This window comes from Ailuropoda melanoleuca, chromosome 1, assembly GCF_002007445.2.
Source record: "Ailuropoda melanoleuca isolate Jingjing chromosome 1, ASM200744v2, whole genome shotgun sequence".
NCBI lineage: Eukaryota > Metazoa > Chordata > Mammalia > Carnivora > Ursidae > Ailuropoda > Ailuropoda melanoleuca.
Window position 1 is genome coordinate 196,975,460 of NC_048218.1, and position 26,329 is coordinate 197,001,788.

General features: G+C 39.9%; 1 protein-coding gene across 1 annotated transcript in view; it reads right to left on the reverse strand.

Moving 5' to 3' along the window:
- DGKI (diacylglycerol kinase iota) overlaps positions 1–26,329 on the reverse strand; it is a 402,958-nt gene that overhangs the window by 247,733 nt on the left and 128,896 nt on the right. Inside the window, exon 2 of the mRNA XM_034647002.1 lies at positions 13,891–13,999. Coding sequence (XP_034502893.1) covers positions 13,891–13,999 — 109 coding nt within the window. The remainder of the gene's footprint in view (positions 1–13,890; positions 14,000–26,329) is intronic.

Here is a 26,329-nt window from a genome sequence, read left to right on the forward strand (position 1 = left end):
AAAGGGGAGAGATAACAAATTTAGATTTTTGGATGCAAGAAAGTAAGTGCATCCGCAGAGTTTAAATGATTCTCATTTTACCCCTCATAATACGGCTGGTGTTGGTCCTATCAAAATTCTAGAAATAGAACAGGTGTTTGGAAAAACTTTGTCTAAGCCATCACTAAAACAGACATTGGGCCTATAAAAGCTTTATCCATAGCTGTGGTAATCTGTGGAACACGTATTAAACAAATAAAGAAAAATCCCTCAAATTGTTCAGTGGAAGGCCAAATTTATCCAGGCCCAGCACTGCAGATTCCATGGCAATTGAAACCAAAATCCTATTAAAAGTTGCTTTTACTTAGCAAATTAGCTAAGAAGAATGATAGTAGTATTAAAGTATTTTAGAGACTGTTTGAAGACATATTTGTCTTCAATACCCATATAATGGGTAAATTATATTCTAAGGGAGAGGCTTAAGACTTACTCTAAGTCACTGTGTACTCAAAGCATAATAAATTGCTACTAATTCACTTTTCCTACTTCAGTAGGGCTTTCACCCATGTAACTCTGAATTTCTCAAATCAAATTATTTCCCCGCTTCTACAAATAGTCACATCTGATGGCAAACAGAGGTGCTATGATGGGTGACATGAGTAAAACAATCTGATGTTCAGGAATGCCTAATATTTCGTTGGGGTGGGTGCGGGGGTGTAATTCTTCTTAAACAGGATATTGAATAGGATTCCACATTCCTTCTTCTGGCACACTACCTTAGAAACCTGAGGGATTTATATATTAATTGTGTACTTTGCTCATTTGCTTGAAAAAGACTCTGAGCTATTAAAGAATACACTGGACTGGGTTAACCACCAAGAGATGAAGTTTACTGATCTTAAACTTGCTGTCATTTTTATCTGGTTCATCTGTGGGACACACCATCACTTTTCCATGGGGGATGTTATAGACTGAACTGTGACTCCCCCCAGACTCATATGTTGAAGCCCTACTCCTCAGTATTTGAGGATGAAGCCTTTGAGAAATAATTAGGTCATGAGGGTGGAGCCCTCATGATTGGGATTAGTGCCCTAATAAGAAGAGACATGAGAGTGATCTTTCTCTCTCTACATACATACACTGAGGAAAGGTCACGTGAAGACAGAGTGAGAAGGCAGCCATCTACAAGAAGGAAGTGGGTTCTTACCAGGAACCGAATCTACCAGTGCCTTGATCATGGACTTCCCAGTCTCTAGAACTGTGAGAAATAAATTCCTGTTGTTTAAGCCACCCAGTCTATGGTATTTTGTTAAATTACTTCAATAAGGAACTTTATAGAATAACCAGTAATTTAGAACTCCATCTTATATGAGTCACCTTTATAATAACTGACTCCAGAAATGTCCATATGACTGCCCTCTGAATTCCAAAGCTCAACATGAAATAGCAGAAATATATGCCAAAGAGAAGCTGAGAAAAAATACAAAGTGTCATCTATTTCTTAAAATAAATATATTTCTTCAGTTTCCAGTACAATACCTTTCCTTTCAGAGCCTAAGGCTCGAATCATTTTCAGACGAGAATAACTAAGGGTTATAGATAACTCACAATCTGAGAAACGTGACACCAGCTCTTAGAAGAGTGAGAGTGAGGGGTAGGAGAAATTTCATGAGTTCAGTAGATATTGAGGGATCAGGAACAATGCACAAGGAGACTCTAAGGTGGGGGTATGCCATGCATGTCTCCGAGTGCCTCACAACCATTCCAAAAAAGAAAGAAATGATAATGAGAATCATCACCCTCCATGTCAAAGGGTGACTGACCATCTTTTCACCAAAACCGTTTCTTCTCTATTGGTCATTTTTCCCTGTAGAAAGTCATGTTCATTGGTTTTTTATGGGAGTCAATGGGAAAATGGGGTTCACCTCATAGTCAATCTTGCAGAAAAACTACAGAAGCAAGAGAAGAACAGCTATAGGTTTGGACCCTAAAAATTTTCAGGTAGGAATGGATGAGGACAGCACATGTTTTTATTTATTTATCTTATACAGACATACATATAAACATGAATACATATATACATAAATGGCCTGTCTTTGTTAGCTATCCTAAAGAAATTGATTCCCACAATCTAAAACAGTCTACTACTGGGAACTTGATATCCAACTTTAGGTTATAGCCATTTATAGAAAATCTTTCTTCATTCTGTTGTTCTTTAGTTCATTCAATAAACATTTATTCCACACCACTAGTGCCAGGCACTGGGTTAGTGTGGTAACCTGTAGCATAAAATCTACCAGAGAACATGAAAACTAAACACCTAAGTACAACATCAAATATTAGGGAAACCAAAAGGGCAAAGATCCTGCCAACAGTTTTAGAAAGTGAAGAATAAAATGTTGCATTGGGTCAAACGGTCAAAAACCACTGATAGTAAATACCAAACTGATAAACCTTGACTCAGATTCATGCATAGCAGGGCTGCTAGGATTCGCTAACCTCATTCTTGAGTGGAGATCTGATTAGAAAGACTGTCTTTCGTAAGGGAGGAGGAGAAAAAAAGACAAGAAGTTTCCTGTCACAGTGGTTCTGACCCCCTGGTTCGCAAATTTGACTGCTCATTACAATGAACTGGTGAGTTTTTAAGAATACCTGGGCACCATCCCTAGAGAGTCTATGTTAACTAATGTGAGGTGAAACCTGGACATCGTGAGTTTTCAAAGTTCTGAAGGGACTAATGTGCAGAGAGTCTGAGACCCCATAACCCAGCAGAGCCTGCCCTACCTCCTCAAGTTAATAGATAATAGATTCTAGAACTTGTCTATGACTAATCTATTAAACTCGATACTCTTCTGTTCTTGTACAGTCGCCAGAGAAGAAGGTAAAAGAGGAGGAGAGATGAGGAGGCATAAGGTAGCCCAGAGAGATTTTAAGGAAAGAGACGGGAAACCACAGATACATAGTGAGAAGGCTCAAAGTTAACTAGATAGATCCCAGGGATAAGAGAAAAGTCTTCAATGCACAAGCCTTTAAAGAAGCAACAGAATAAATTAAAATGTTTATACACTTACTAGTAATCTTACTTTAGGAATGTACCCTAAGGAAATAATCCTAATGGAAGAAAAAACTATTTACATCAAGAAGTTTATTTCTACCTTTTATAGTCAAAAATTGGAAACAGCACAAATGTCCGGTGGAGAAGAATGTTTGGTAGAATAATACATGAAATGGAGTATTATAAAGTCATCAAGAGGTACAATTATGAAGATTGGCCATATGGAAAACTGTGTGATGTAAAGTAAAATAAAAATAAAATGTAAAATTACCTGTATATTATGATCACAACTCTGAATATAAATAAGAGCTGAAAAAAATTGTATTTGTAGTTTGATTACTGGATCCACACATTCCTGTTAGCTATTTCCACTTGTTCTCCTTTCCTGGAAAAGGTCAAGGATGAGTTTTCTTTATTTGCTGCCTCTGCGTCCTTTCAGCTCCATTATTTCTTGAACCCAACTGCATCAGGCTTTCTCCCTCTCATTCCAATGTAACTTACTTTTGTCGAGATCATCAGTGACTTCATACGGCTAAATCCAATAGCCAATTCTCAGTCTTTATCTTAATCAACAGTTTTTGACACAGGTGATCATTCCCTTCTATTAGGGACACATGCTTCCTGGAAACGCTATACTCCTTTTGTTTCTGTTGCACCACAATGGCCACTCCATCATAATCTTCTTTCCTGACCCTTTCCTATAATCCCAAACTCTAAACATTAGAGTGTTCCACAGCTCAGTCTCAGATCTTTACTCTTCTCTATCCACACCCAGTCCTTAGGTTATTGCATTTAGTTCTCGTGGCATTAGATTTCATCAATTAATTGTTGCCTCCCAAATTATTCATATGGTACAAACTTCCTCTTTGAACTTCGAATTCGTAGAAAAAAGAACTGCCCTCTCAATATCTCCACTTGAAACGAATAAGCATCTCAAAATTTGAGTCTCAAAACTCAGTTTGTGATATACTCCTTAAATCTGCTCTTACTTCAATCTTCTCTATAAATTTTCGGCAAATGGTATCTCCATTATTATAGCTGCAAATATTTGCTAAAAACTTTGGGGTCATTCTAGATCTCTCTTTCCCACTCCTACCCATCTGCTAATGTTACTGACTCCAGTTTCAAAATAGGCACGAAACTCAACTACCTACCACTTCAACTGTCACCACCTGATCCTCCATAATCTTCGACTTGGAATGCCCCAATAGCCCCCTAAGTGATGTCCCTGCTTCAGTCTTACCTTCTCACAGAGCAATGAAAGTAATTGCTTTAAAATGTAAATCTGACCAAGCTACTGATCTGCTCAAAACTCTTCAAAGGCTATCCATGAACTTGGAAGAGTGCGAAGTTTTTACTGTCTAGTCCCTGGGTGCCTCCCTTAATTCCTGTCTCTGCAATCTCATTTCCTGTCCTGATTACCACATCTTTTATCATATTCTGTCTGAGTCATTGGTTTGCAGTCACACTGGTCTCCTTGCTATTTCTCAAGCAGGCTAAAGAGGCTCTCACACCAGGTCCTTTGCATTGGCTGTTCCCTTGACTAAAAATTGCTTATACAAGATACCTACATTATGCCTTATTTATTTATTTTTGTTTTTAGGTCTCTGTTCAAATGTCCCTACATCAAAGGCTATTCACTGCATATGCTGTTTACTAGATCCAAATTGTTTACTCCTCTCCATTCCGACTCTATGTGGTTAATTTCTATTCACTTTCTGGTCATCAGATCAAGTGTTACTCCCTCCAAGAAGCCATCACTAACCCCGAAGTCTAAGTCAAGTTATTTTGTTAGTTCCTCTCATAAAACCATGTTCCCTTCTCATAATTTATCTCCATTGGTAATTATCCATTGATTGGCATGATTATTTGATTAATGTTTCCTCATATATGAGATTCTAAGCTCCACAAGAGCATTGAATGTCCAGAAAGTCACTTAGTGCCTGGAAAATGGTAGATGACAAATAAATTTTGAGAAGACGAAAGACTAAGAATCAATGAATAAATGAATGAATGCACATTTTTGTTATATGCAACTCCAAGGGGTAGAAAGGGATAATTATTTTTATCTGTCCCTTAGTCTAGAGTCATAAACTGTGAGAAGTAAACATGGATGCCTAATTAGAAACATGACAGTCTTCTAAAATCACAAACAGAAGAAAAGCCTTTTTAAAAAAGTCATGCAAAAAAATGATGAAGCATACCTTTCCCTAGACTACGTTTTTCCCATGCTTCATCCTTTTCTTGCACATCTGTCTTGTCTGATACCTAATAAAGTACATTTATAGTAACCTTACCCAAAGAGAAATCTGGACTTTGCCCTCAACTCTAGGAAGGTCATCTCTCTAAGTGCTTGGAATGTCCTGCCTGATAAGAGTATATGTTTACCTTGGGGCCTTGAGCCATGGCACATAGTCTAAGAGATCTATGATTTATGGTAGGGCTTAGAGCCATATATCAGCTCAACCTCCAGAGGGGCTAGAGATTAAGGTCAGACATGCAGGAATCAACCACTTCTACGTGACCAAGCCACAACTAATACTCTATAGACACCAAGGTTCAGATCAATTGGCAATATGCCATATGTACTGTCACACATGGTTGCTAGGAGAGGTTAGCGCTGTCCACAAATCCATTGGGAGAGGATAACTGAAAGCTCCACCTATGGAACTCTCCCAGACTCTGTACTGTGTACCTCCTCCCTTGGCAGATTTGAATCTGTATCTTTTCACTGTAATATGCCATAAATGTGACGATAACAGCTTTCAGTAAATTCTGTGAGTCCTTCTAGTGACTCATCAAACATTTTGAGTATGGTCTTGGGGATTCCCAAACCTTCAATTGATGTCAGAAGTGAAGGTGGTCTTGGGGACTCCTGAATTCTGCATAAAGGTATCCAGCTGGGTTTACATTCACACAAGAATAGAACACACAAATGAACCATTGCGGTTTTCTTCTTACATTTCTGATTCATCCTTCTCTAGCTCAATATTAATAAATCTGAGATAGACTTTCCACCCACTAGCTGTATGACCTTGGGCCTCTCTAACTTCCCTAAACCTGAGTTTACTCACCACTAAATTATAATAATAACTGTACTTCACTCACAAGATCATAGTGATATTTAAACGCAAAAATGCATAATATTCAATGCCTTGTACATAATTAGAAGTTAATAGGTGTTCACTATAGTTTCTGTTATTATTAATATTGTAATTACTTTTGTGAAACTGAATAAAGGATGCCTCATGTAAAATGGAGTCAGGAGATCAGATGGGGGAGCTGTCACCCTCTACCACTCATCATGAATTGCAGATCCCCAGCAAGAAGAGACTTACCTTGCATTCCCAACAGGAAGAAGCCTATTTTACTACTCCAGCAGGAAGAAATAATTTCTCCTTGCCCAGCAACAAGCTCAGCCAATAAGAAAATACAACTCAGCCAAGAGAAATCATCACCTCCCTGAACTCTCAATTTCCTCCAATGGACTTCCATTCAAAGCAGCCTCTCCCACCCTCCTCCTTTTCTCTATAAAGTAATGTTTCTCTCCTTTAATCTCCACTCTCACCTATGGTTTGCCATGGCTTGCATGTCCCAAATTGTAATTTCTCGGCTAAACCCACTTTTCTGGTAAAATAACCGGCAGCTTTAATTTTAAGGTGGACACTCTCCAGTTTTCCTTCCCTTCTAACCCATAGATGTTGGTATTATCCAAGTCTCTTTCCTTGGTCTTTGTAGCCAAGAATACTAGCCATTCACCAAAATTATTTTTTTCTTCTTCCTGGACATACAGCCACACCTTATTACCTAGCCTCCCTTTCAATGAGGTATGGCCGTGTGACCAAGATCTAACCAATGGAACATAAGCATGAGTGACATGGACTGTTTTCAGACTTGGCCCACTGAAACCTCCCACATGTTTTCCTCCATGCTCTTTTCCCACAGTGGATACTTGAAAAGTCAACCTTCGGGATGATTTCAAAAGCCATCTGGTTAAGATGTAAGAGCAACTGTTTGGGGCATTGAAATACTATATGAAATAGGACCTACCTCCCACCCAACATACCTGGAACAGTCCTGGTCTGATACATGAGGGAGAAATATGCTACTCTTCCGTGGTGATTATATGTTTGAGTATTTTATTTATTGCAGCCGAGTCTACACCAACTAACACAGGCCTTATATTTTTGTCTAGATTTCCTTTCATTATCTACATCTACCTGCAAGTTACTTATCATATACTGAAGAACATGTCAAACCTGAGTCCTGGTATCTTCCGCTCTGAACTCTAATTCTGACATTCTCTCTGAAATTTTACAATACTGCAAAATAATTCCCTCAGAACATAACTATGATTTTGCCTCTGTCTTGCTCAGGATGTTTAAATGATGCCTATTATTTATAATATGAAATCCAAATTTAATCTCACATACTAGACCTTCCAATAACGACAACAATTTGTCTATCCTTAACCTTCCTTGTATTCACCTTTGTACGTTTTCTTCCTTCATCACTCTTCTCTAAATATAGCCATATCGTCCTTCTTCTGTGCCATGTTTTTGTTTATTCTATTCTCCCTACCCAGGAACCTCTTTCTCTCCTCTACACATCCACCTTGAAATACCATCTCAAACAATATACAACTCAGGGTATCCATCTGTGCCAGACAGGAAAAATAGTTCTCCCATATCTAAATGAAGATAACATTTCTTCTGTATCTGTGAGTACTGAGACAAGTCTCTATAGATATACATATGTTTACATAGATTGATCTGTATAAAGGCAGATCTAGCTACCTAAGAGTAGAGATCCATCTAGGTATAGATTTATAGATACAGATACAATCCCTTGCTCTCAAGTTCTACTGAAGTCTTAGTAATGGTTATAGGTAAAAAGATATGTATGTGTATTGGTGGGAAGGGGTTTATAGAATTTGAATAACACAAAGTACACTGACACTAGAAGCAAATAATCTACACAAAAGGAAGACATTTGCTTATAGAAATGTTTTGAAACAGTAAAGAAGTTATAAAGATATATCTCATGTAAATGTCCTTACAAATTCAGAAAGGAAAACGAACTCTGAACTGTCTCTCCCTGAAAATCTTCATGATAATAATAGGTAGAATTTGTCTAGGATGTTTTAACTCTGTGCTATCCAAGAAGCATATGGCTATTGAGAACCTGAAATGTGGTCAACACTAATTGAGATGTCCTGTCAATGTAAAATTAAGAGCAGGCTTTGAATACTCAGTGTGAAAAAAAGAAAGCAAACCACCTCACTGATAGTTTTTATATGGATTACACTTATTTTTTTCCATATGGTAATATTTTTCATATATTTGGTTGAACAAAATATGGTACTAAAATTAAAATTACCTATTGATTTTTACCTTTTTTTAATGTGGCCACTAGAAAATTTAGAATTATTTCATGGCTCACATATATCCCTACTGGGCAGTGTTAGCTTAGGTAATGACTTGCTTTGACATAGAAGTTTAGTCCCAGGCACTTCTCCATGACCTGTGGGACTGTGGGATTCTATGAGCTCTCCCAGCAGCTAGTGTGACTCAAGTTAAAATTCTTACAATCTGGGGAACTAAAGGACTATGAGGGTGCACGAAATCATGCTAGATCTGTCCCATTATTAACATGGCTGACCAGGGCCAGGACCTTCACTGATTTATGGCTCTCAGCCATCAGATACCTTGATTAACCTGACTTAACAGTTTTTGCAATGTGGATGGGAGTGGGGAAAATGTTGAGGGGAGAGTCACTATCAGGGACAACACCCAAACCTGAGGTACAAGAGCTAAGGCCTGAAGACACAGGTTTGTTCGGACCCGCCACCTGAAATAAGACTGAAATGAGAACATGAGCATGCACGCACCCATACACACCTGCCTCCTCCTGGCTCTTCATTCAAGGTTTCTAAAGATAAGATGACCTAGTTTCATAACCCAGTTTAAACCAATCCTGCGTGAAGACTCTGTTTCCCTAATCTTGTCCCTGAACTAAGTGGTGAGGTGGTGTATAACTGTGTTATGTTTCTATCTGCCACGGAGAAAGCATTTCTTTTCTTAGCATTGTCAATTAGAGAAGGAAAATATGGTCTGGGTTTAGAATCTGGTTTTGTTTGTGTTGAACTTATTTTCCAAGTCCTCAGGATTGGAGGAAATTTTCCAAAGAGGGAGGAAAAAAAAGAACTAAAATTAAAATTGACGTTAAAACCAACATGCCCTTTAAGAAAGATCTGGATGACTTTTCCACCATTGCTTTGAAAGTTGTTTTAGGCAGTGTAAGGGGTAAAAACAAATTATAAAACACTGGAGACAGAGTAAGACCTACCTCCTATGCTCCCTGCTATCATACTAAAATGAGGGAAGAAAGTTCTTAGCACAAATTAAGTCTCCACCGTAGAATCAGGCATAAGACATTTAAGAGAAGACACACAGAATCTATACAACAGACATACTTCTGAAGGAGCTAACTCACTCTAAACCGGAAACTTGGATTCCAGCCCAGGAGATGAGAATTTTTTTCCCTTTTTGAGTATTACTCCCTTTCTGGCAATTTAGCTTGTTTTCCCCAAAACGGGCTTGGCCAACATGCATGACATGGTGTCCACGGGAGCAGTTCCTGCAGGTTGTCACCATGAAGGTGAAGAGGGGATAAGTTGGGAGGAATGAGATCAGACCACTGCTGTGCTTTAAGACTTAACACAATGCATTATACTAGGAAAGAGATTTTAAAAGAGTTACCTACAAACGATGAATCATGGAACGCTACGTCAAAAACTAAGGATGTACTATATGGTGACTAACATAACATAATAAAATATTTAAAAAAAATAAAAAGTAAAAGAGTTACCTGGAATTCAAATAGCATAAACCCATTTATTTTTCAAAAGCAGCTTTGGACTCTTGTTTCCCAATCTTTTCAGGAACTGGAGATTATCTAATGCTGGTCAACTCCCAGTGAAATGTTTCCTTCTCACTCCCAGTGAAATGTCCCCTTCTCACTGATTGAACAGAAAAGCTGCAATCAATTTGTCCCCTGACATTGCAGCCAGGTAGCAGGTAGGCCTATGATGCTCCAGTCTCCATTGTGAAGAAGAAAACCAAGCAGAAATCATTGTCCCTCCCTTCAAGGAGCCTGAAATCGAACTGAAGACTTAGAATAAGAAAGCAATTAAAAACCTTAGAAACTTTGGTTCTAAGGTTTATAAGACAGTGTACTGTGGGTAGGGGTACTGTGAGGAAACAAAGCAAAAAGTGAGTAAGATAAACAGAATTAGTTCAGTTGAAAAGATGGGCATGACCTGGCACAGAGCAAGAGAAGGAATCTCTATAGGAAAGAGCAATTTCCACATATGTCTACTATTGTCAGTAGAAGGCTCAGGCACCATAGTGAAGACTGATATGGCTACTTCCCACACATCAACATTCCGAGTTCTCTCCCTGACATGCATGGAGGTGCGAGCTTATGCTCAGGCTGCAGGAGTGAATGTTTATGAAGAGTCACCAAGAAGATGAGACCATGTGAGACAGAGAAACTGATAAGTCATAATAACCATTTGAGTAAATCACAGCAAGAGAGAAGTTTTGGGACATTAAGGAACAGTTGAAAATAAGAGAGAGATAATACAAATCACTAAGCAGGGAAATGAGAATATGAATACTTTAAGGAACTTATTAAGTTTGCGTACCCAACACGTCAAACCGACACCTATAATATATACACCTGGCCAAAGTACACAGGTGCCTACAGTCTAGGCTCACCAAATCAGTGCTCATCTGTGTCTCAGGCACCCCCACCAGCAGGCTGCTCCTCAAAGCCCTTTGCACAAAGATCCTTAGGAAACAGTTGTGCCCCTTTTTGAAGACTTTGGCATGAAGTCATAACAGCACCCCTTTGGGATTCTACAGTAAGTATAAATGTAGGACTAAGATTTTAATTCCAGCTTTTATTCACCCTGATTTGTCTTGCAACTTCAGATGCACGATGAACAGCTTCTATATCTGTTTTTTCACTGGTGAAATGCGGAGAGGGGAGGTGACGTGAGTCAGGGGGTCATAGTCCTACAGGCCTTTGAGACGATCCTCATTCCCCTAAACCCTCCCCCTTATTTGGGAGACACATACAAGGCTCCAAACCAAATCAGAGATCAGTAAACAGTAAGAGTGAATATGTGAAGATTGATCATTTCAATGCCTTCAGTCCAGAAGAGTGGGCTGATGAAGGGAAACAGGCAGTCATGCTGCTTTTCCACAGGGAGCCAGGCAGGGGGTGGGATAAGGGAATGGCAGAGGCAGGTCCAGCCAGTGGCCTGGGCTTACACTTTAAGCTGAACAAAGAAAATCCTGGTTCAGCAACTTGAACAGACCAGCAAACCAAGGTGACATAAATGAAACTGGTGAAAAGCACATTTGTTAGGGAAAGCCAAAAATTTTGAAGCAAGGGCAAGTCTTAGGAAAAAAAAAAAAAGCTTTAAAATGTTTTTAGCCATCTGCCTCTTCCTCTCTTCTGAGAAAAATGTTCTACATGATCATAATAAGGAACTGTAGTGTTGGTCACTGTTTGGCTTCGGTTCACTAACAGCAATGTCAGCCCACAGTTATTTTTTTTCAGGGTGACATCTTTATAGATCCTTCCATGTCAGATCTCCAAATATGCCCTCAGATGGAGCATCTTCAGAGCAGGTTTTCAGCGTTCCCTCCATTGTTAAACATCCCCAAAGTGTTTCCTGCCATGCCATAATTTCACCGGGGCGCCATGACAGGGCACCCACAATCAAAGGAGAGGGAGGAAGAAAGAACTTAGTTCTTACTTGCTCTTCCCCTGCTATGTAGTGCAGCCTCCCACCACTAGCCCAAAATACCATTCTGATGAAATATTAGAGTGCATACATCTCTACAGGAATCAGAAAATAATATCTTCTTGCCAAGTTTTGGCCCAAGCAGGACACCTCTTTTTAAAAGCCTTTTCTGATAACTATTTTCACCGTCAAATAGGGATGGAGCATCCTTCCTGGCACTCCATGACTCTGGGCTCCTCTATTCCAGGTGTCAACACCCCATGTTCTTGCTGCTGGCTTCTTGTCTGCCGACTGCTTCCCGGGCTCCTTGAAGGCAGAAACCCCATCTTCCTCCCCTCAGAATCCCAAGGAACCAGTGCAGGCTCTAGCACAAAGCAGGGACTCAAATGTATGAGGATTTAATTTCTTTCTGACTAAACAAATTTGCAGGCTGCACCAATTACAAAGAACTTTCACACTTACTACCACGTTCGACCCTAATAACACCCAGGAAGTCCCCCTTAGCGAGGGGCCACAATTGTCCCCGTCTACCGATGAGTCTACACTCAGACGGAAAGAAATCAAGTGACTTGCCTAACGTCCCACACAGGGCAAAAGGATTTAATGACTTTTTCTATGTCAACAATTTAAACTACCTTTCATTAGAATCCTACCTCTCAAATAGGGTCCTACTACTTTAGGTCAGAGGATTGTTTAGGCATCATGAACGTTAAATCCAGTGGTTTGGGTCCCTGATTCACAACATTCTCATCACTGGACCAGGAATGTTGCTCTTCAATCTCATTTATCTGCTTGTTTATACATTTAATTCTTTTTAATTATATAAACATTGGTATGAATATATTCTACACTCCATTACGGCTTAAGGATTTATCAAGTAACTGTCCTGGAATAAAGGGAAACTCCAGGAAAGGAACACGCCTCCTGAGCACCAGTGCCGCACGAGCACGTGCTACCAGAGTACTCTGAAGACTCTTATCAAGGAAGAAGCTGCATCTCAATGAAGTCCAGTCTTCTGCCAGGTACTTCATGAATGCAGGGAGCATATGTTGGCATGTGTCCAGAATGTAAAATAAGAATGTCAGTAAGTGTGTGCTTGGGAGAGAAGAATTGTTTTAATATAAAAGGATATTAAATCATGACATATGGGCTAAAAAAATATATTTTAATTAAAAAAACACTTCCTTTCCTCCACCCTGCCATGCTCTTTCCAATGGGAGAACATGAATTATCCCCACTGTTCAACTTAACTACAAACGCTAAACAAGAATCACCATCAAGACCAGGCTGGCAGAATTTTAGGGCAGCCCTCCTCTACCTTCATGCTGTTCCCTACATTCATTCCTTCAGGAAGGGACAAAGCCTTTCAGTCCACAGTGATAGATGTCTTTGACCAAGAACTTGACTCACTGAAGATCCTCACTAAATGTATTCTAATTTTAGAACTTCAGAATGCAATCTTCAGCTCAAGTTAATAGTTTTTGTGGATGTCTTTTGGTTACAATTAGCGACTATACCCAAACAACTGACACCAGACCCATCCACCTTTGTGTTGGGGGCAGAAGTATATCAGACGGGAGGGCATGAAGTACCTAAAATTTAAAATGAAATCATCTTCTTTCTGTGGGGGGCGGGTGGAGTGGGACAAACTCCTAAAAGGAAAAGAAGGCAGTTTGAGCTGAGGAAACTAAGCTTAGATGACACGAAGTTGTAAGGGTAAGCTCTATTCATCGTCAGGTTGGCAAGAACAATAAAGCATGTGCGTAGAGATACTTTTTATCTCACAGCTGCAAAGCCAGGCAGTAGTGCCTCAAATGATTCATGAAGTTTTTATTTTAGTTTGAAACATGTCCGATTTCATACACAGGAGCTATGTTGCTGGAGGTTGGAGAATGGAACTATGGCTTGGGTGTTTGAAGATTGGTCAGTGAGCGATATTGGAAATGATTAAGTCTTGCCTTGTAGCCATAGGGATCCTGAGAATGAGAGAGGCAGACATGCAATTGAATTACATTGAAATGAAAAAGCCAACACCTACACTCCAGTCCAGAGTCGCTCTGGGCTCCTTTGCTGGACCATTTGCCACAGGAAGGCTGAGGGGATGTGCGGGAGCCAGGTGCTGCAGGCCTGCCCGGGAGATTGCTTTCCTGCAGCCAGAAGAAAAAAAAAAAAAAAAAACACAAAGAAAAACCAACATCAGAAGGTCATACGCAGCGAAAAATTTCCCCTAGGGTAAAAACAATGCCTGAGTTAGTCTTCCACATGCAAAAACCTTTGCAAATGTATTGGAAACTATGTCTCTAAAGTGCATGGCCAAGATAGAGGGTGGCAGGTCTCAAAAGACAGGGAGGTTGAGGGGACCAGTTTGGGGGCAGCATTGCTTCAGAAACAGAAATTAAAATGTAAGCCCCTATTCAGGGTAGAGGGCAGAATGTAGGTCTCTCCTTTTACAAGGAAAAAAAAAAGACCTAGGGCCTGGGTGGTCACAATACTTGGACAATTTTAAAGCTGTCAAAGGCTAAAGGAAAGAAAAGGAGGCTCGTGGGGTCTTCTATGGAAATTCCTCCATTTCCCAACAAAGTGCTCTCCAAGCGGGTCACAGCACCAAGTTCTGTCTTGCTCCTCTCGAGAACATTCTCCCTCATCCTTGCAGAGGACTTCCACAGATAGCTTGAAGTTCCAAATGGGGAAAGACTGATTGGTAGCTGCCAAGAAATGGCACATGCTGGAACCACTATCTTACCAAGGCCCACGGAAAGATAAAACCGAAACACGGGGCTTAGACTAGTTTGTTACATGGAACATAACAGAATGCAGGTCAGAAAGGAGGGAATGAATCAGGAGAGGTTGAGAAAGTCAGCCCTAACCTTGGTCTGCAAAGATAAGAAATAAGAGGAGTTGCTTTAGCAAGCAAATTTAACAACTGCAGAGTGAAGGGAAGGGAAGGGAGATGAGAGCCTGGTGGACAGAATGAGAACAGCAAGTTCGAGGAAGAAAGCAGGGAGATCTTGTGATACCATCATTAATAATGTTAAGTTCAATTTCTGAACAGCTCCATGAAAAATGCCAGGCGAGGGTCTCAAGCTTCCATGTAAGTGCTGATTCATGAATTAACTAAGTGGCTACCTGGCAAGGAGAGGGGTTTTCCCTCCACAGGAGTGTCCACCTGTGCTCTGAGAATCACATAAACTAGAATCAGGTGGGTCTTGTGACCCTGCAGCTGAGTCCTGTGTAGGTCTGAGGGTAAGGCCCAGGAATCTGTGAGCTAAAGTTTTCAAACTGCTCTATGGGAGTGTGGAAGGACTTTAAAGAGGATATGAATAGGAGACTCTCCCATATGCACCCTCAGGAAAGAGAAATCTAAGAACTCAGAGACTGATTTCAGGTTGATGCCTGATTTACAGAAGACTGGAAACCTAACACTCGACCAATGAACATCCACCAAGATTGTCTCCCCATCCTCAAGCCACTGAACTTGCTGCTTGGACTCAGGCTAGACTCCCTGTTCTTTGCACACCTGGCCTTAAAAATAATCCACCCCAAACTGTTAATGGACTTGACTGTAGCTTGCTACAGTTTTCATGTCCTGAACTGCAACTCCTATGCTATTCTCAAATAAACTCAGTTCCTGGTAATGCAAGCTTGCCTTGGTTTCCCTCTTTATTTAGGTTGACAAGAGCAAGTACGTTTGGGCAAGTGGGGGAGCACTAACTTACCCAGGCCCATCAAGGGGGGGAGCCTTGAAGGAAAGTATCAACAACTTCATTATGTACTTTACCCCCATTAACTCTTGGCATCCTATCTCAGAGGATGTGAACATTACATTTAGAATCTGCCATCTCGGACAGTGGACCTACAGATACACGGGGTCCCCAGGGAGGCCCAGATCCTCAGACTCCTTCACCCATCTCACTATACAGAGGAACAAGGCTGCAGACAGGTAGATGGGGGAAAGCCAGGCAGTGGTGGCCAGATGTATGGTCAATCCCATCACGACTGAGCCACTGAAGGGAAAGGAACCTGCCCGGGAAAGGGGGACAAGTAAGAGCAGAATGTAAAAGCTCCTTTGGAATCTAAAGGCAGATGAACTGTCTGTTCTGTTCACTGATCTCTGCAAACTCCACCCAGAAATGGAATTTGTAATTGACCAAGATCAACAGTAGCCTCAAACCCCAAAGCAAGGCTGGGTAGAATCCAGAGAAGAATCCAAAACCATGCAGCCACTGATCAATGGCCAAGTATGTCTAATAGTTCAGCAAGTGCCCAGCCCTTACCGCCCCCCTTATATTCCCACACAGGAAGTCTCAGAAATAACGTCAAGGTCTTTAGTAGTCGGAAGTGATCACGTCAAGCTTGCCAGGAGCCTACTTTCAAAGCTCCCACTGGGTTGCACACAATGTACTTGCTTTATGTAACCCCCAAAGAGTCATTACAACTGTGTAGACCCTTAATGAAGACATTCTGATGACACAATCTTCTCTTCCCTCACTTTCACCAAGGCAAATAATTAACAACATCAATTTGGCCCCTTCACTGGCACCAACTCTTTCGGGTTCCCAGAGCCAATTCCAAAGTTGGCAGACAGGTGGGAGGTGGGGGTTCCCCCAACATCAAGCAATTCTCAGACACCAGCAGGGTGTGCCAGAATTCAACTTAATTCTGACACCATCTATCCAGAGCTGGCATCAGATTCCACAGGTTCAGGGTTCAGTCCTACAAGATGGCTCCCCACCCCCACTTCAGATGCCAGTCACAAGCCCCAGGCTGTTACCCGTGCTTACGGCCAACCAGCTACAGACTCGAGGTTCCAATGGCCTCCTCCTTAGGTTTGATTCATTTGTTAAAGTAGTTCACAGAGCTGACGGAAACACTTACATAATTAACATTTACCCATTTATTAAAGGAGATAATAAAGGATATGAATCAACAGTGAGATGAAGGGATCCAGCGGGTCAAGTATGGGGAAGGGGCGTGGAGCTTCCATGCCCTCTCCAGGGGCCTCACTCTCCCAGCACCTCCACGTGCTCACCACTCCAAAAGCTCTCTGACCCCCATCCTTTTGGGTTTTTATGGAGGCTTCATTATATAGGCGTGATTGATTAAATCATTGGCCATTGGCAATTGATTGAAATTTCAGCCTCTCTGAGAGGGGGCTAGGACTGAAAGTTCCAACCCTCCCATCACAAAATCAGTCCTCGTGGCAAACAGCCCCCACTCTTGAGTGGGGTACAAAGTCACCTTCATTAACATAATGAAAAACACCCCTTTCGCCCTTATCACAGATTTCAGGAGTTGTGAGCAGAGATCTGTGGATGAAGACCAAATACATATGAGAAATCTATTTTGGTCATCTGGATTACCAAATACATATTGCTTATAACTCACAATATCGCAGCTCTTCACCCGAAGTATATTCCGTTCCACTGAGCAATAAGAAAAGAACACTAGAAGATTCTTACATGGTGTTCCTTCATGGCCCACGCATCTTTTCTTCACCTGAGTTCAAGGAACTTCTGTAACATTTTTCTTTAGGACTTTTCTCTGGCTTTGAAGGAGGCTGTATGTAATTCTAAGTCACAGCTTTCATCACAAGAAAATCAGATCTCTACGGAGTCAGAATCTACAGGTCCCACCTTTGATTCCTTAAAACACAATCTAAATTTCAGTGTTCTAACAAAAAATAGCTAACAGTGCCTGAGCACAAGGCCTTGGAAGAGCTGAAGAATTCCTAAATCTTGGGTAAATGAGGAAAATACAAGTCCTTCATCTTTTCATGAATAGCCACAGAGAGCTGTGATCAGAATCAAAAAGAAGGGAGGGGACACAATTTCGCTGGCACAGTGGACACCACAGGACAAATGAGTTGAACTCACCAGAAGTTGGAGACTCTGACCACCAAAACCTGTGTTCCTAATTAAAACCGCCAGGAGGGACATGCTGCCGAAATAACCAGATTAGAGTTCGAGGTCTGCGTGAATGTCTCTGGAAGAGCAACGTGGCACTAAGAGAAGAGACGCACAAACCTTCAACCCTGACTAAGCCCTGCAATGAGAGTACAGTCAAATCTCTTTCCCAGCCGTGAATAGAAATGATTAAGTAAGGGCTTTCACTGCTTACTTATTCCTCGTTGTCGATACAAATTTAAGGGTGTTTTTCTGTAACATGAATAGAGGAAAACTGTATATGTACGACACATATAAACACTTATTAGGAGGAAAATAAGTAAGAACCATCAAAGCAGTCCCAGTTTGTAACTGTAAATGGGCCTCACAAGAGGTTATTACCTAAGAAAGAGGACAGGAAAAAGATAGGTAGGTACTACAGGGAAGTAGGAGGCGACTTCGGATTACAGTTTTCCATCCTTCTCAACAGCCATGTGAGAACATCCTTTTCTCCAAGAGCTCATATATGTATACACCTTTTGTTCCAAAATAAGAAAGCAATTTCATTATTTCTCAGACCTCAAAATTAGTGTAAGTTATTTTTCTACGTGGGTTCATCTTGGTTGTAGGAGATGACATCTCAGAGCAGTAGAATTTGGGGTGTGTTGAGGTGGCGGGGATTTTATGTTACAATGTGCTCCAGTAAAAAAATCAATCAATGGGGTTTCAACGTCTCATTTTTTTCCTCCTGCCCAGAATCCTCCCAAACCTATAGTCAGTGAGACAGTGAGATGGCCGCGATCCTTCCCATTAATTTTCCAACAACGCTTTGTTGAGGTGGCTATAATGGCAGAAGAATCTTTGAAAAGGACAACTGCGATATTAACTGCAAAACAGATATGAAAAGAAAATTTTCTATTACGTAGTCCTAGCCGCACAAAGTCACGGTTAATGTCAATTACCCGCCATGAAAGACCTCAAACATATTTAAAGTATAAAAGCCACCTTACATTTTAAATAGCATTCTATTATTTCCTTTACTTCATTCAATAAGACTACAAACTCCTAAAGGACAGGGCTCAATTCATCTACTAATCTTATTACATTCTAGCCTCGGGGTAGACACAGCAAATATTCAATAAATGCTTTCTGAGTTAATGAATGAACTTGACCAAAAAGCTAAGCAAAACAGCTTGCTGATTAGATCAAGGGTTGAGAAATCTGATTAGGAAGATTTGAATTATATCCCAGGCTGTGCATTTCGGGGATATACTTTGCAGGGAGGGCCAGAAATCCTTCAAAGCAGCTCTTTGAAGAAAAAGGCAAAAGAGGTAGAATTCAGGGTTAAGAAGCCTAAGAGACATCGAAACGGCTTTGTGACCAACGTAAAATAAAATCCTATTGCTATAACATTTGTAAAGGGCAGAGCATAGTGTTAATATTTTTATAATGTATTTATTGAAAGAAATGTGTACCATATATTCTTCACAAAGAGAATTTTTTTAAATTTATGGGAAAACATGTAAGTGGTTATTTAGCCAGGATACCCTCTAACTATCCATTTTGCAATTTTCTCTCAATTCGCTCTGGTTCCACCCTGATTCCAGGTTTATAGGGCTCCTATATTCAATCCATCCCCATCTTGCCAACTCCCTTTCTGGGTGATTCTATGAATAGAATAGAATGAGGACCCCGCCTGCTGAGCAGAGAAGCACCAGAGAATGAAGAGTTTCCCTTAGCCAGGATGTCTTCTAAGAGAAGTAATTGACACATTAGAGATTGATGAATTCATCTCCTTGTTTTAGAAAAAGAAGCAGCTGTCTAGAAAGGTACTCCGTACCTTGGTTTAATTCCCCAAGTGCCTCAAGAGGGATCTTAATCACTGTGTATGTGTTGGTGTGCTTTTCCCCATATGCTATTTTGGGACTAACTTTGTTTATATTCAAAGCAGCCCACAGTGCTCCTTGGTTGATCTAGACGATCTGCCTGTAAGGTTAAGGATAGTCCACATGATTAAAAAAAAAAAAAAAATTATCCGAAGTCCCACACCAACTCCAAATATCCCAGTAGAGATTTATTTAGGGAAACAAAACTTGTGTAATGATTTGAGCCTGAACCCTAATCCACGTTACATATCAACACAAAGTAGTTTTTGACAATTTTAATGTGCATTGAAATTTCCGAGAATGTAATTATTATTGAAAGAAAGGTTGTTTTTAGTTTCCTAATGGTTGTAAGTCATTCAAAAAAATTGCTTTTGGTGTTGAGTCTTCAACACAGTGTGTCTCTATTAACTTTATGTTTACAGCTGCTATTTCCACGGTGATTCTCCAAAAGCGGTGCTCAACCTTGGCCTGTGGTGGAGTCTATTTACAAGCTTTCTAGGTATTTCTAATGAGCATCCTAGACTGAGAACCACTGTTCTACATAGATGTGGGAGCATGTGACTACTTCATTACACCTGCAAATGTGACTAAGCCCTGGCATTTACACATTGAAATATATTCATTCATTCAACGATGTATTTACTGAATTTCTGTTTTATACCAAGCACCGTTCTAGACGTGTAAGATGCATGAATGAATAAAACAGACATAAACTGTTGCCTTTGGGAAGCTTATATTCTAGCAGGAAATACATTTTGCCAGGTACATAGTCATTTTACAAATCTTACATATCCCTCACAACAATGAGGGAGGTACTTTTATTATACCCTATTTCATAATTTTTTTAAAAAAGGATAGTACAGAACAGTTAAACTATGTGTCCAAAATCACACAGAGAGGAAGAGGTATAAGTGGGATTTGAATCCAGGCATCTAAATCCTGATTGGACATACTTAATCATGGCACAACACCACACTTCTATGAAATTTTGATAGCATACATGTATGTAGCAAAAATACATACGATACAGCTAGATTCTTACTATGCCAAATTTCCAACTGCCTCAATTATAAATGTCTCGTCTCCACAATGAGAACGTAAGCTTCTCCTAGAAAGAGGCCACGCTGGGAGGCATTCAAGTGTACAGATTAAGAACACATTGACCTTACCAATCACTAGCTCCATAGTCAAGGTGCTTGAACTCTCTTAGCCTTGGTGTCCTTATATGTAAAATAAGAACAATATTACCCAACTCAGAGATAAATTTAAAAAGAAGTGTGCAGGATGCTTGGCACATAGTAAGCACAAAAAATATTCACTACTATTATTATTCTCCTACATATATTGGCATCCCCACAGCATCTAGCCAAAGCTAGGTATATGGTAAATCTCTGAATAAATATGTGCTTTTTATTTGATTCCTGTCAAATATTCCAAGTTCCCCGGACACTTCCGTTCATTCAATAAACATTTAACAAGCTTCCATTATGTGTCAGACAGTTCAAAGGGGTTATTCAAACAGAAGTTTCTTCTTCTCGTCATGGTAAATAATTCCATGGTTGCCAAAGGAATCATTCATCCCCTAAAACCTGCCTACCTGCCCAATGAAAATTAAAAAGCACCATGCCCTCCCCTCAGACAAATTTACCAACATATTTTTAAATGCCATCCAAGTGCCATTAAAATTATTTATTTAATTATTCATGTAAATGAAAGCAATACCAAAAAAGGAATTTTTGTTGTTGTTGAATCTATAAAGCACTCGGGCTGCTAAATGCCCCTGAGAACTTGTGAACTCATCTGTTAAATAAGATCTATTTCCCAAGCCTAATGCATCATAACTACATTCCTAAAGCAATGCCAGCATGGACTTGTTGTGAGACGTGGCAATAAACCTCGTTTTAAAACAAGGAGAGAGATTTCTCAACTGGGATTCATCAGGAGTCAATGACATTTTTCTTAAGGTAACGGTTGAAGGGAAAAAAGTAAACCTTGGGAATGGAGAAAAGGAATCATACTGTTATGGGTTGAACTGTGACCTTATTTAGAGATAGGATCTTTACAGAGGTAACCAAGTTAAAATGAGGCCATTAGGGCGGGTCCCAATCCGATATGCTGATGTCTTTATAAAAAGCGGAAATTTGGACACACACACACACCACACAGGGAGAACACTGTGTGAAGATGAACGCAGAGACCAGGGTGATGTGTCTACAAACCAAGGAGGGGCCAAAGGTTGCTAGCAAATCACCAGCTGCTAGGGGAGGGGCCCCCAAGAGATTCTTCCTCAGACCCCTGAAGGAACCAACCCTGCCAGGCCATTGATCTCAGACTTGTAGTCTCCAAAACTGTGAGACAATACGTTTCTATTGTTTGAGCCACTGAACGTGTGGTACTTCATTACAGCAACCCTGGCAAATACACATACTTCAAAAATAGACCCAAAGTTTGGACATAGTATAATAGGGCTTGGCTAACTTCAGAATGTTGACTTCTCTTTTCCAGTTGCCCCATGGAACTTTGGGTACCTTCCTGTCATTATGCTACCTTTCAGAAACAAATAATATTTAAACAGAAACACATTCCTATGAAAAACCAGTGTTAAAAACAACATTCTCATACAAATAGATAGTGGGCATCTGACAGAGTTTTATTTAACTCATTGAGGAGGTAGCCAGCAGCAAAGACAAATGCAAAATCAAAGTGTGTATTAGAAATTGAGATTTATGATAGAAAATAAATATCTAAAAAGATTGTTAAATAAAACAAATGAACAAAGAGGAAAAGAGAGAGGCAAATCAAGAAACAGACTCTTAACTATAGAGAACAAAGTGATGGTTACCAGAAGGGAGGTGGGTGGGGGGATGGGTAAAACAGGTGAGGGGATTAAGGAGGGCACTTGTAATGAGCACCGGGACACGTATGGAAGTGTTGAATCACTATACTGTACACCTGAAACTAATATTACTGTATTATTAATATTGCTGTACATATGAATTTAAATAAAAACTTTTTAAAATACAAAATAAAATAATTGCTAAATCAGATGTAAAATTAGCTATCTTTCTACAGGTTGATAAGAACTTAATCCCTTGGCATTAACTTTTCTTGTGGTCTACAAAATCACAACTCATCACTTTTTCATAGGTTAACCTTTTATATCTTATGGGGATATAAACTGTTAGCACTTTCATCAGTTTGGGATTATTAATCAAATATACAGGGACAATGAAATTACAGAGACCAGAAGTACCAGGTAAGAGTCGATTACTCAGTAACAAGGCTCTACTTCTATTGGAGCAGGTTAATTAGAATATGTTCTAGTAAAATAAATAAATAATAAACTTAAAAAAATCTTAAGTCAAATAACCGTTTTCCCATTGTCAAAATTTGGGGTAATTTTACTTCCACTACTCATGGTCCAAGTTATTATATAGAATTCCTTGTGTAGCTCTATACATGTCTGGAATATTCTAGAAAATCTCCTGAAATAAATTATCTCACCCTCCAATGACATAATAATGACAATTTATTCCTTACCTTCTTCAATTTCCATAATTTTAGCTATTTTCTCTTAGCTTGGAAACTGATTCTGAGACAGAAGTGTTCAGGTTTACTGGAGAGTTTGTGGGGAGAGTTTGTGAGGGAAGGAGAATTGGCAGCGAGAAGCTGAACTGTGATGCATCACCCCAAAGGGTGTAGCTGATCGAACATGAGGTTCTGGAGCTGGAACGGCCCTTCAGAGCGGTTCTAATTTCAAGCAGAGACGAGACCTTGCAACTCCACATGCCCCAGTCTTCGGGGATGGGCAGCCCCTCGGGAGAGCGGAAGCACGGACTAGAGATTCTCCTCCACAGGGGCAACACCTGAGAAGGGGCACAGCTGTAGACCATTGGCAGCCAAGGTTCCCAGAAGCTGGAAAGATGAGCACTTTGGTCCTGAGAAGGCACGTGGGCAGCAAAACAAGCATCCGCTACACACTTCTAGTACTCATGACAAACTCAGGAAATGGGTAATTTTATCATGCCCATTTTGCTAAGGGAAAAACTGACATTAAGCAGTTGGAACAACTTACATAAGCCATACAGCTAAATAAGTAATAAGGCCAAGGCTGGAGCCCAGCTGTCTGGCTCCAAAGGCTCCATCACTCTGCATGCCCTCTAACGGGGCAGAGAGAAGAGAAGGATCCAGAGATAGCACAAGATCTGGGTGTGCAGTGGATTGAAAGTGACCAATGAAAATGCCCCAGTGTCAGCGTGGCTGAAGGACATTTTAAAAATACCATCTAATGTTCAAGTGGAAGTTGTTGAATGCTGTGATGGAAATGCTTTCTTTGTCTCCTCCTCCATATTTTCCACCTGCACCTAAATCTTCAGGGAAGTCTATTCCTTGTCTTAGAGGCAGTGGAGTTTTATGAATGTGGAAATTGAAGCAGCTGAATTTTACATCTAGGTCAATGAATACAGAATAGATGTTGCCTACTGGAATAGAAAGATAATCCAAAATTGAACAAATTTAGTAAAAGCATGAGCCTGAGAACAGAAATAACCTTAAGAACATAAGCCCTCCGGGAATTCACAGAAATTTTAGGGGAAGGGATTTGGATTTCCATAGGGTTCTTCCCAGTAAAACTATCAACACAAAAAATTTAACGTTAGAGCCTCCCTTCATTTCCATGCTAACACTCCACTTCCTACCCCCTTCAGTTTCCATTACCCTGCACCTTCAATGCCTCAACAACAGTCTTGCTCAACTGGTGGTATCACTGAATAGGTCACCCAACACAATTTTGTCAACTGAAGGAAGTTTAGGTTATGTCTCTCATAAGAGTATCTGCATTCTCAAAAGGGACTCATAAAAATGCAAAAACTTGTGTGACCCAAAGGAATGGAGTCAAATTACATTCAAAGTAGTTAAAATAATTTTCCTAAGGCACAATCCAGAACATTGTAAATAAAAATAAGGTATGGGGTGGGAGGCTGGGGTTAGAAGCAGAGACCTACTTACCTACTTTGAGGTTAGCCCTAGGCAAAATGGCTAGGTTTACAGAGAGACCCAAGAGCATATCTACTATATGTTGAGAAGACACTGCCAATTTGGATCTGTGAGGGAAGGGTCCTAGCAAAAAAAACTGAATTCACTTCAGATTGTTCCAATAAAGAGACTTTAATAAAGCAACTAGTTAAAAGTAGGATTAGGGAACAAACCACTACCTAATCTCAAGACCTACAATAAAGCTAAAGAAACCAAGAGCACGGGGTGTTGGAGAAAAGGGATATCAAGGCACCATGAAACCAGAGAACAGGTTTATGGTTATCTTGGTGCAGTAAACCAGAATTAGTATAAAACTAATCCAAGTCTTAGCCTTCTGTTTAGCAGACAAAAGACATCCAGGCACATCAATCTGTTCTCTTATTTCTTATTTTTCAAAGCTTTTAGTCACATTTGCAACTCTACTAAATTCTGAGATCAACTTGGCTCTCAGCTATATCTCTGAATGCTAGGTAGACAGCAAAGTGACTTATTTGAGGTCAAATAGCTAGTTGGTGGAAAAGCCAGGAATAGAAATCAGGTCTGTTCATCCAGCCCAGTTTGTCTACATTATCATTGTATGACCTCTGTCCATCCCATCCAGTTTGGCCTGCAGGTGTACATTTTCATTTCTCTGTCTCCCTAGCAACTAACTCATCACTCCCCAGATCTTCATGTTTCATATACATCTTGCAGGCCTACTTGCAAAATGAAGGAAGGAAGGAAGGGAGGAAGAAGAGAGAGAGAGGGAGGGAGGGAAGGACAGAAAGGTGGGGAGGGAGGGAGGAAAGAAATGTAGAAAGAAAGAAAAGACATAGTAAGAAAAACTTTCAACAAGCCAGAGAGAGAAAAAAAAAATGTCCTCAATATGATAAAGGGTATGTATGAAAAATCTACACATAACATCATACATGATGGCTAAAGATCAAACCCTTTGCCCCTAAGATTGAAACAACGTAAGGATATCTGCTCACACCACTTCAGTTCGACATTGTACTGGAAATCCTAGCCAGTATAGTAAGATAGAGAGAGGGGGAAAAAAAGTAAAGAAGAGAAAAAAACATATAGACTGGGAATAAAAAAGTAAAACTGTCTTCATTTTCAGATTGTATGACCATGTAAAATCACTAATAATCTACAAAATGTACCAGAATTAATGTGTGAATTTACAGTCATAGTATATGGAAGCTATATTCAAAATTCAACTGTATTCCTATATATAAGCAACTACAAATTGAAAAATAAAGTCTTCAAAATATCATTAACAATGGCATTCAAGAACGTGAACTATTAAGGGATAAACTTAATAAAATATGTATAAGACCTTACACTAAAAACTAGAAAAGATTACTGAGAAAAATTAAAACAGTTGTAAGCGAATAAAGGTATTATATTTGTGTATTTAAAGACTCAATACTATTAAGAAGTCAAATTTTCCCAAAATGATACACAGATTGAACACAATCTCTATCAAAACCCAGCTGATTTTAACATTTTATAGAAATAAAAAATGACATAAAATAGTCAAATAATCTTGAAAAAAAAAGTTGGAGAACTTTCACTACCTAATTTCAAGACTTACTACAAAGACAAATACATCAAGAGTATATGATAACAAAGAAAGAATGGACAGAATGATAGAAAAAAAGAGGTTCTAGAAACAGAACAACACATGTAT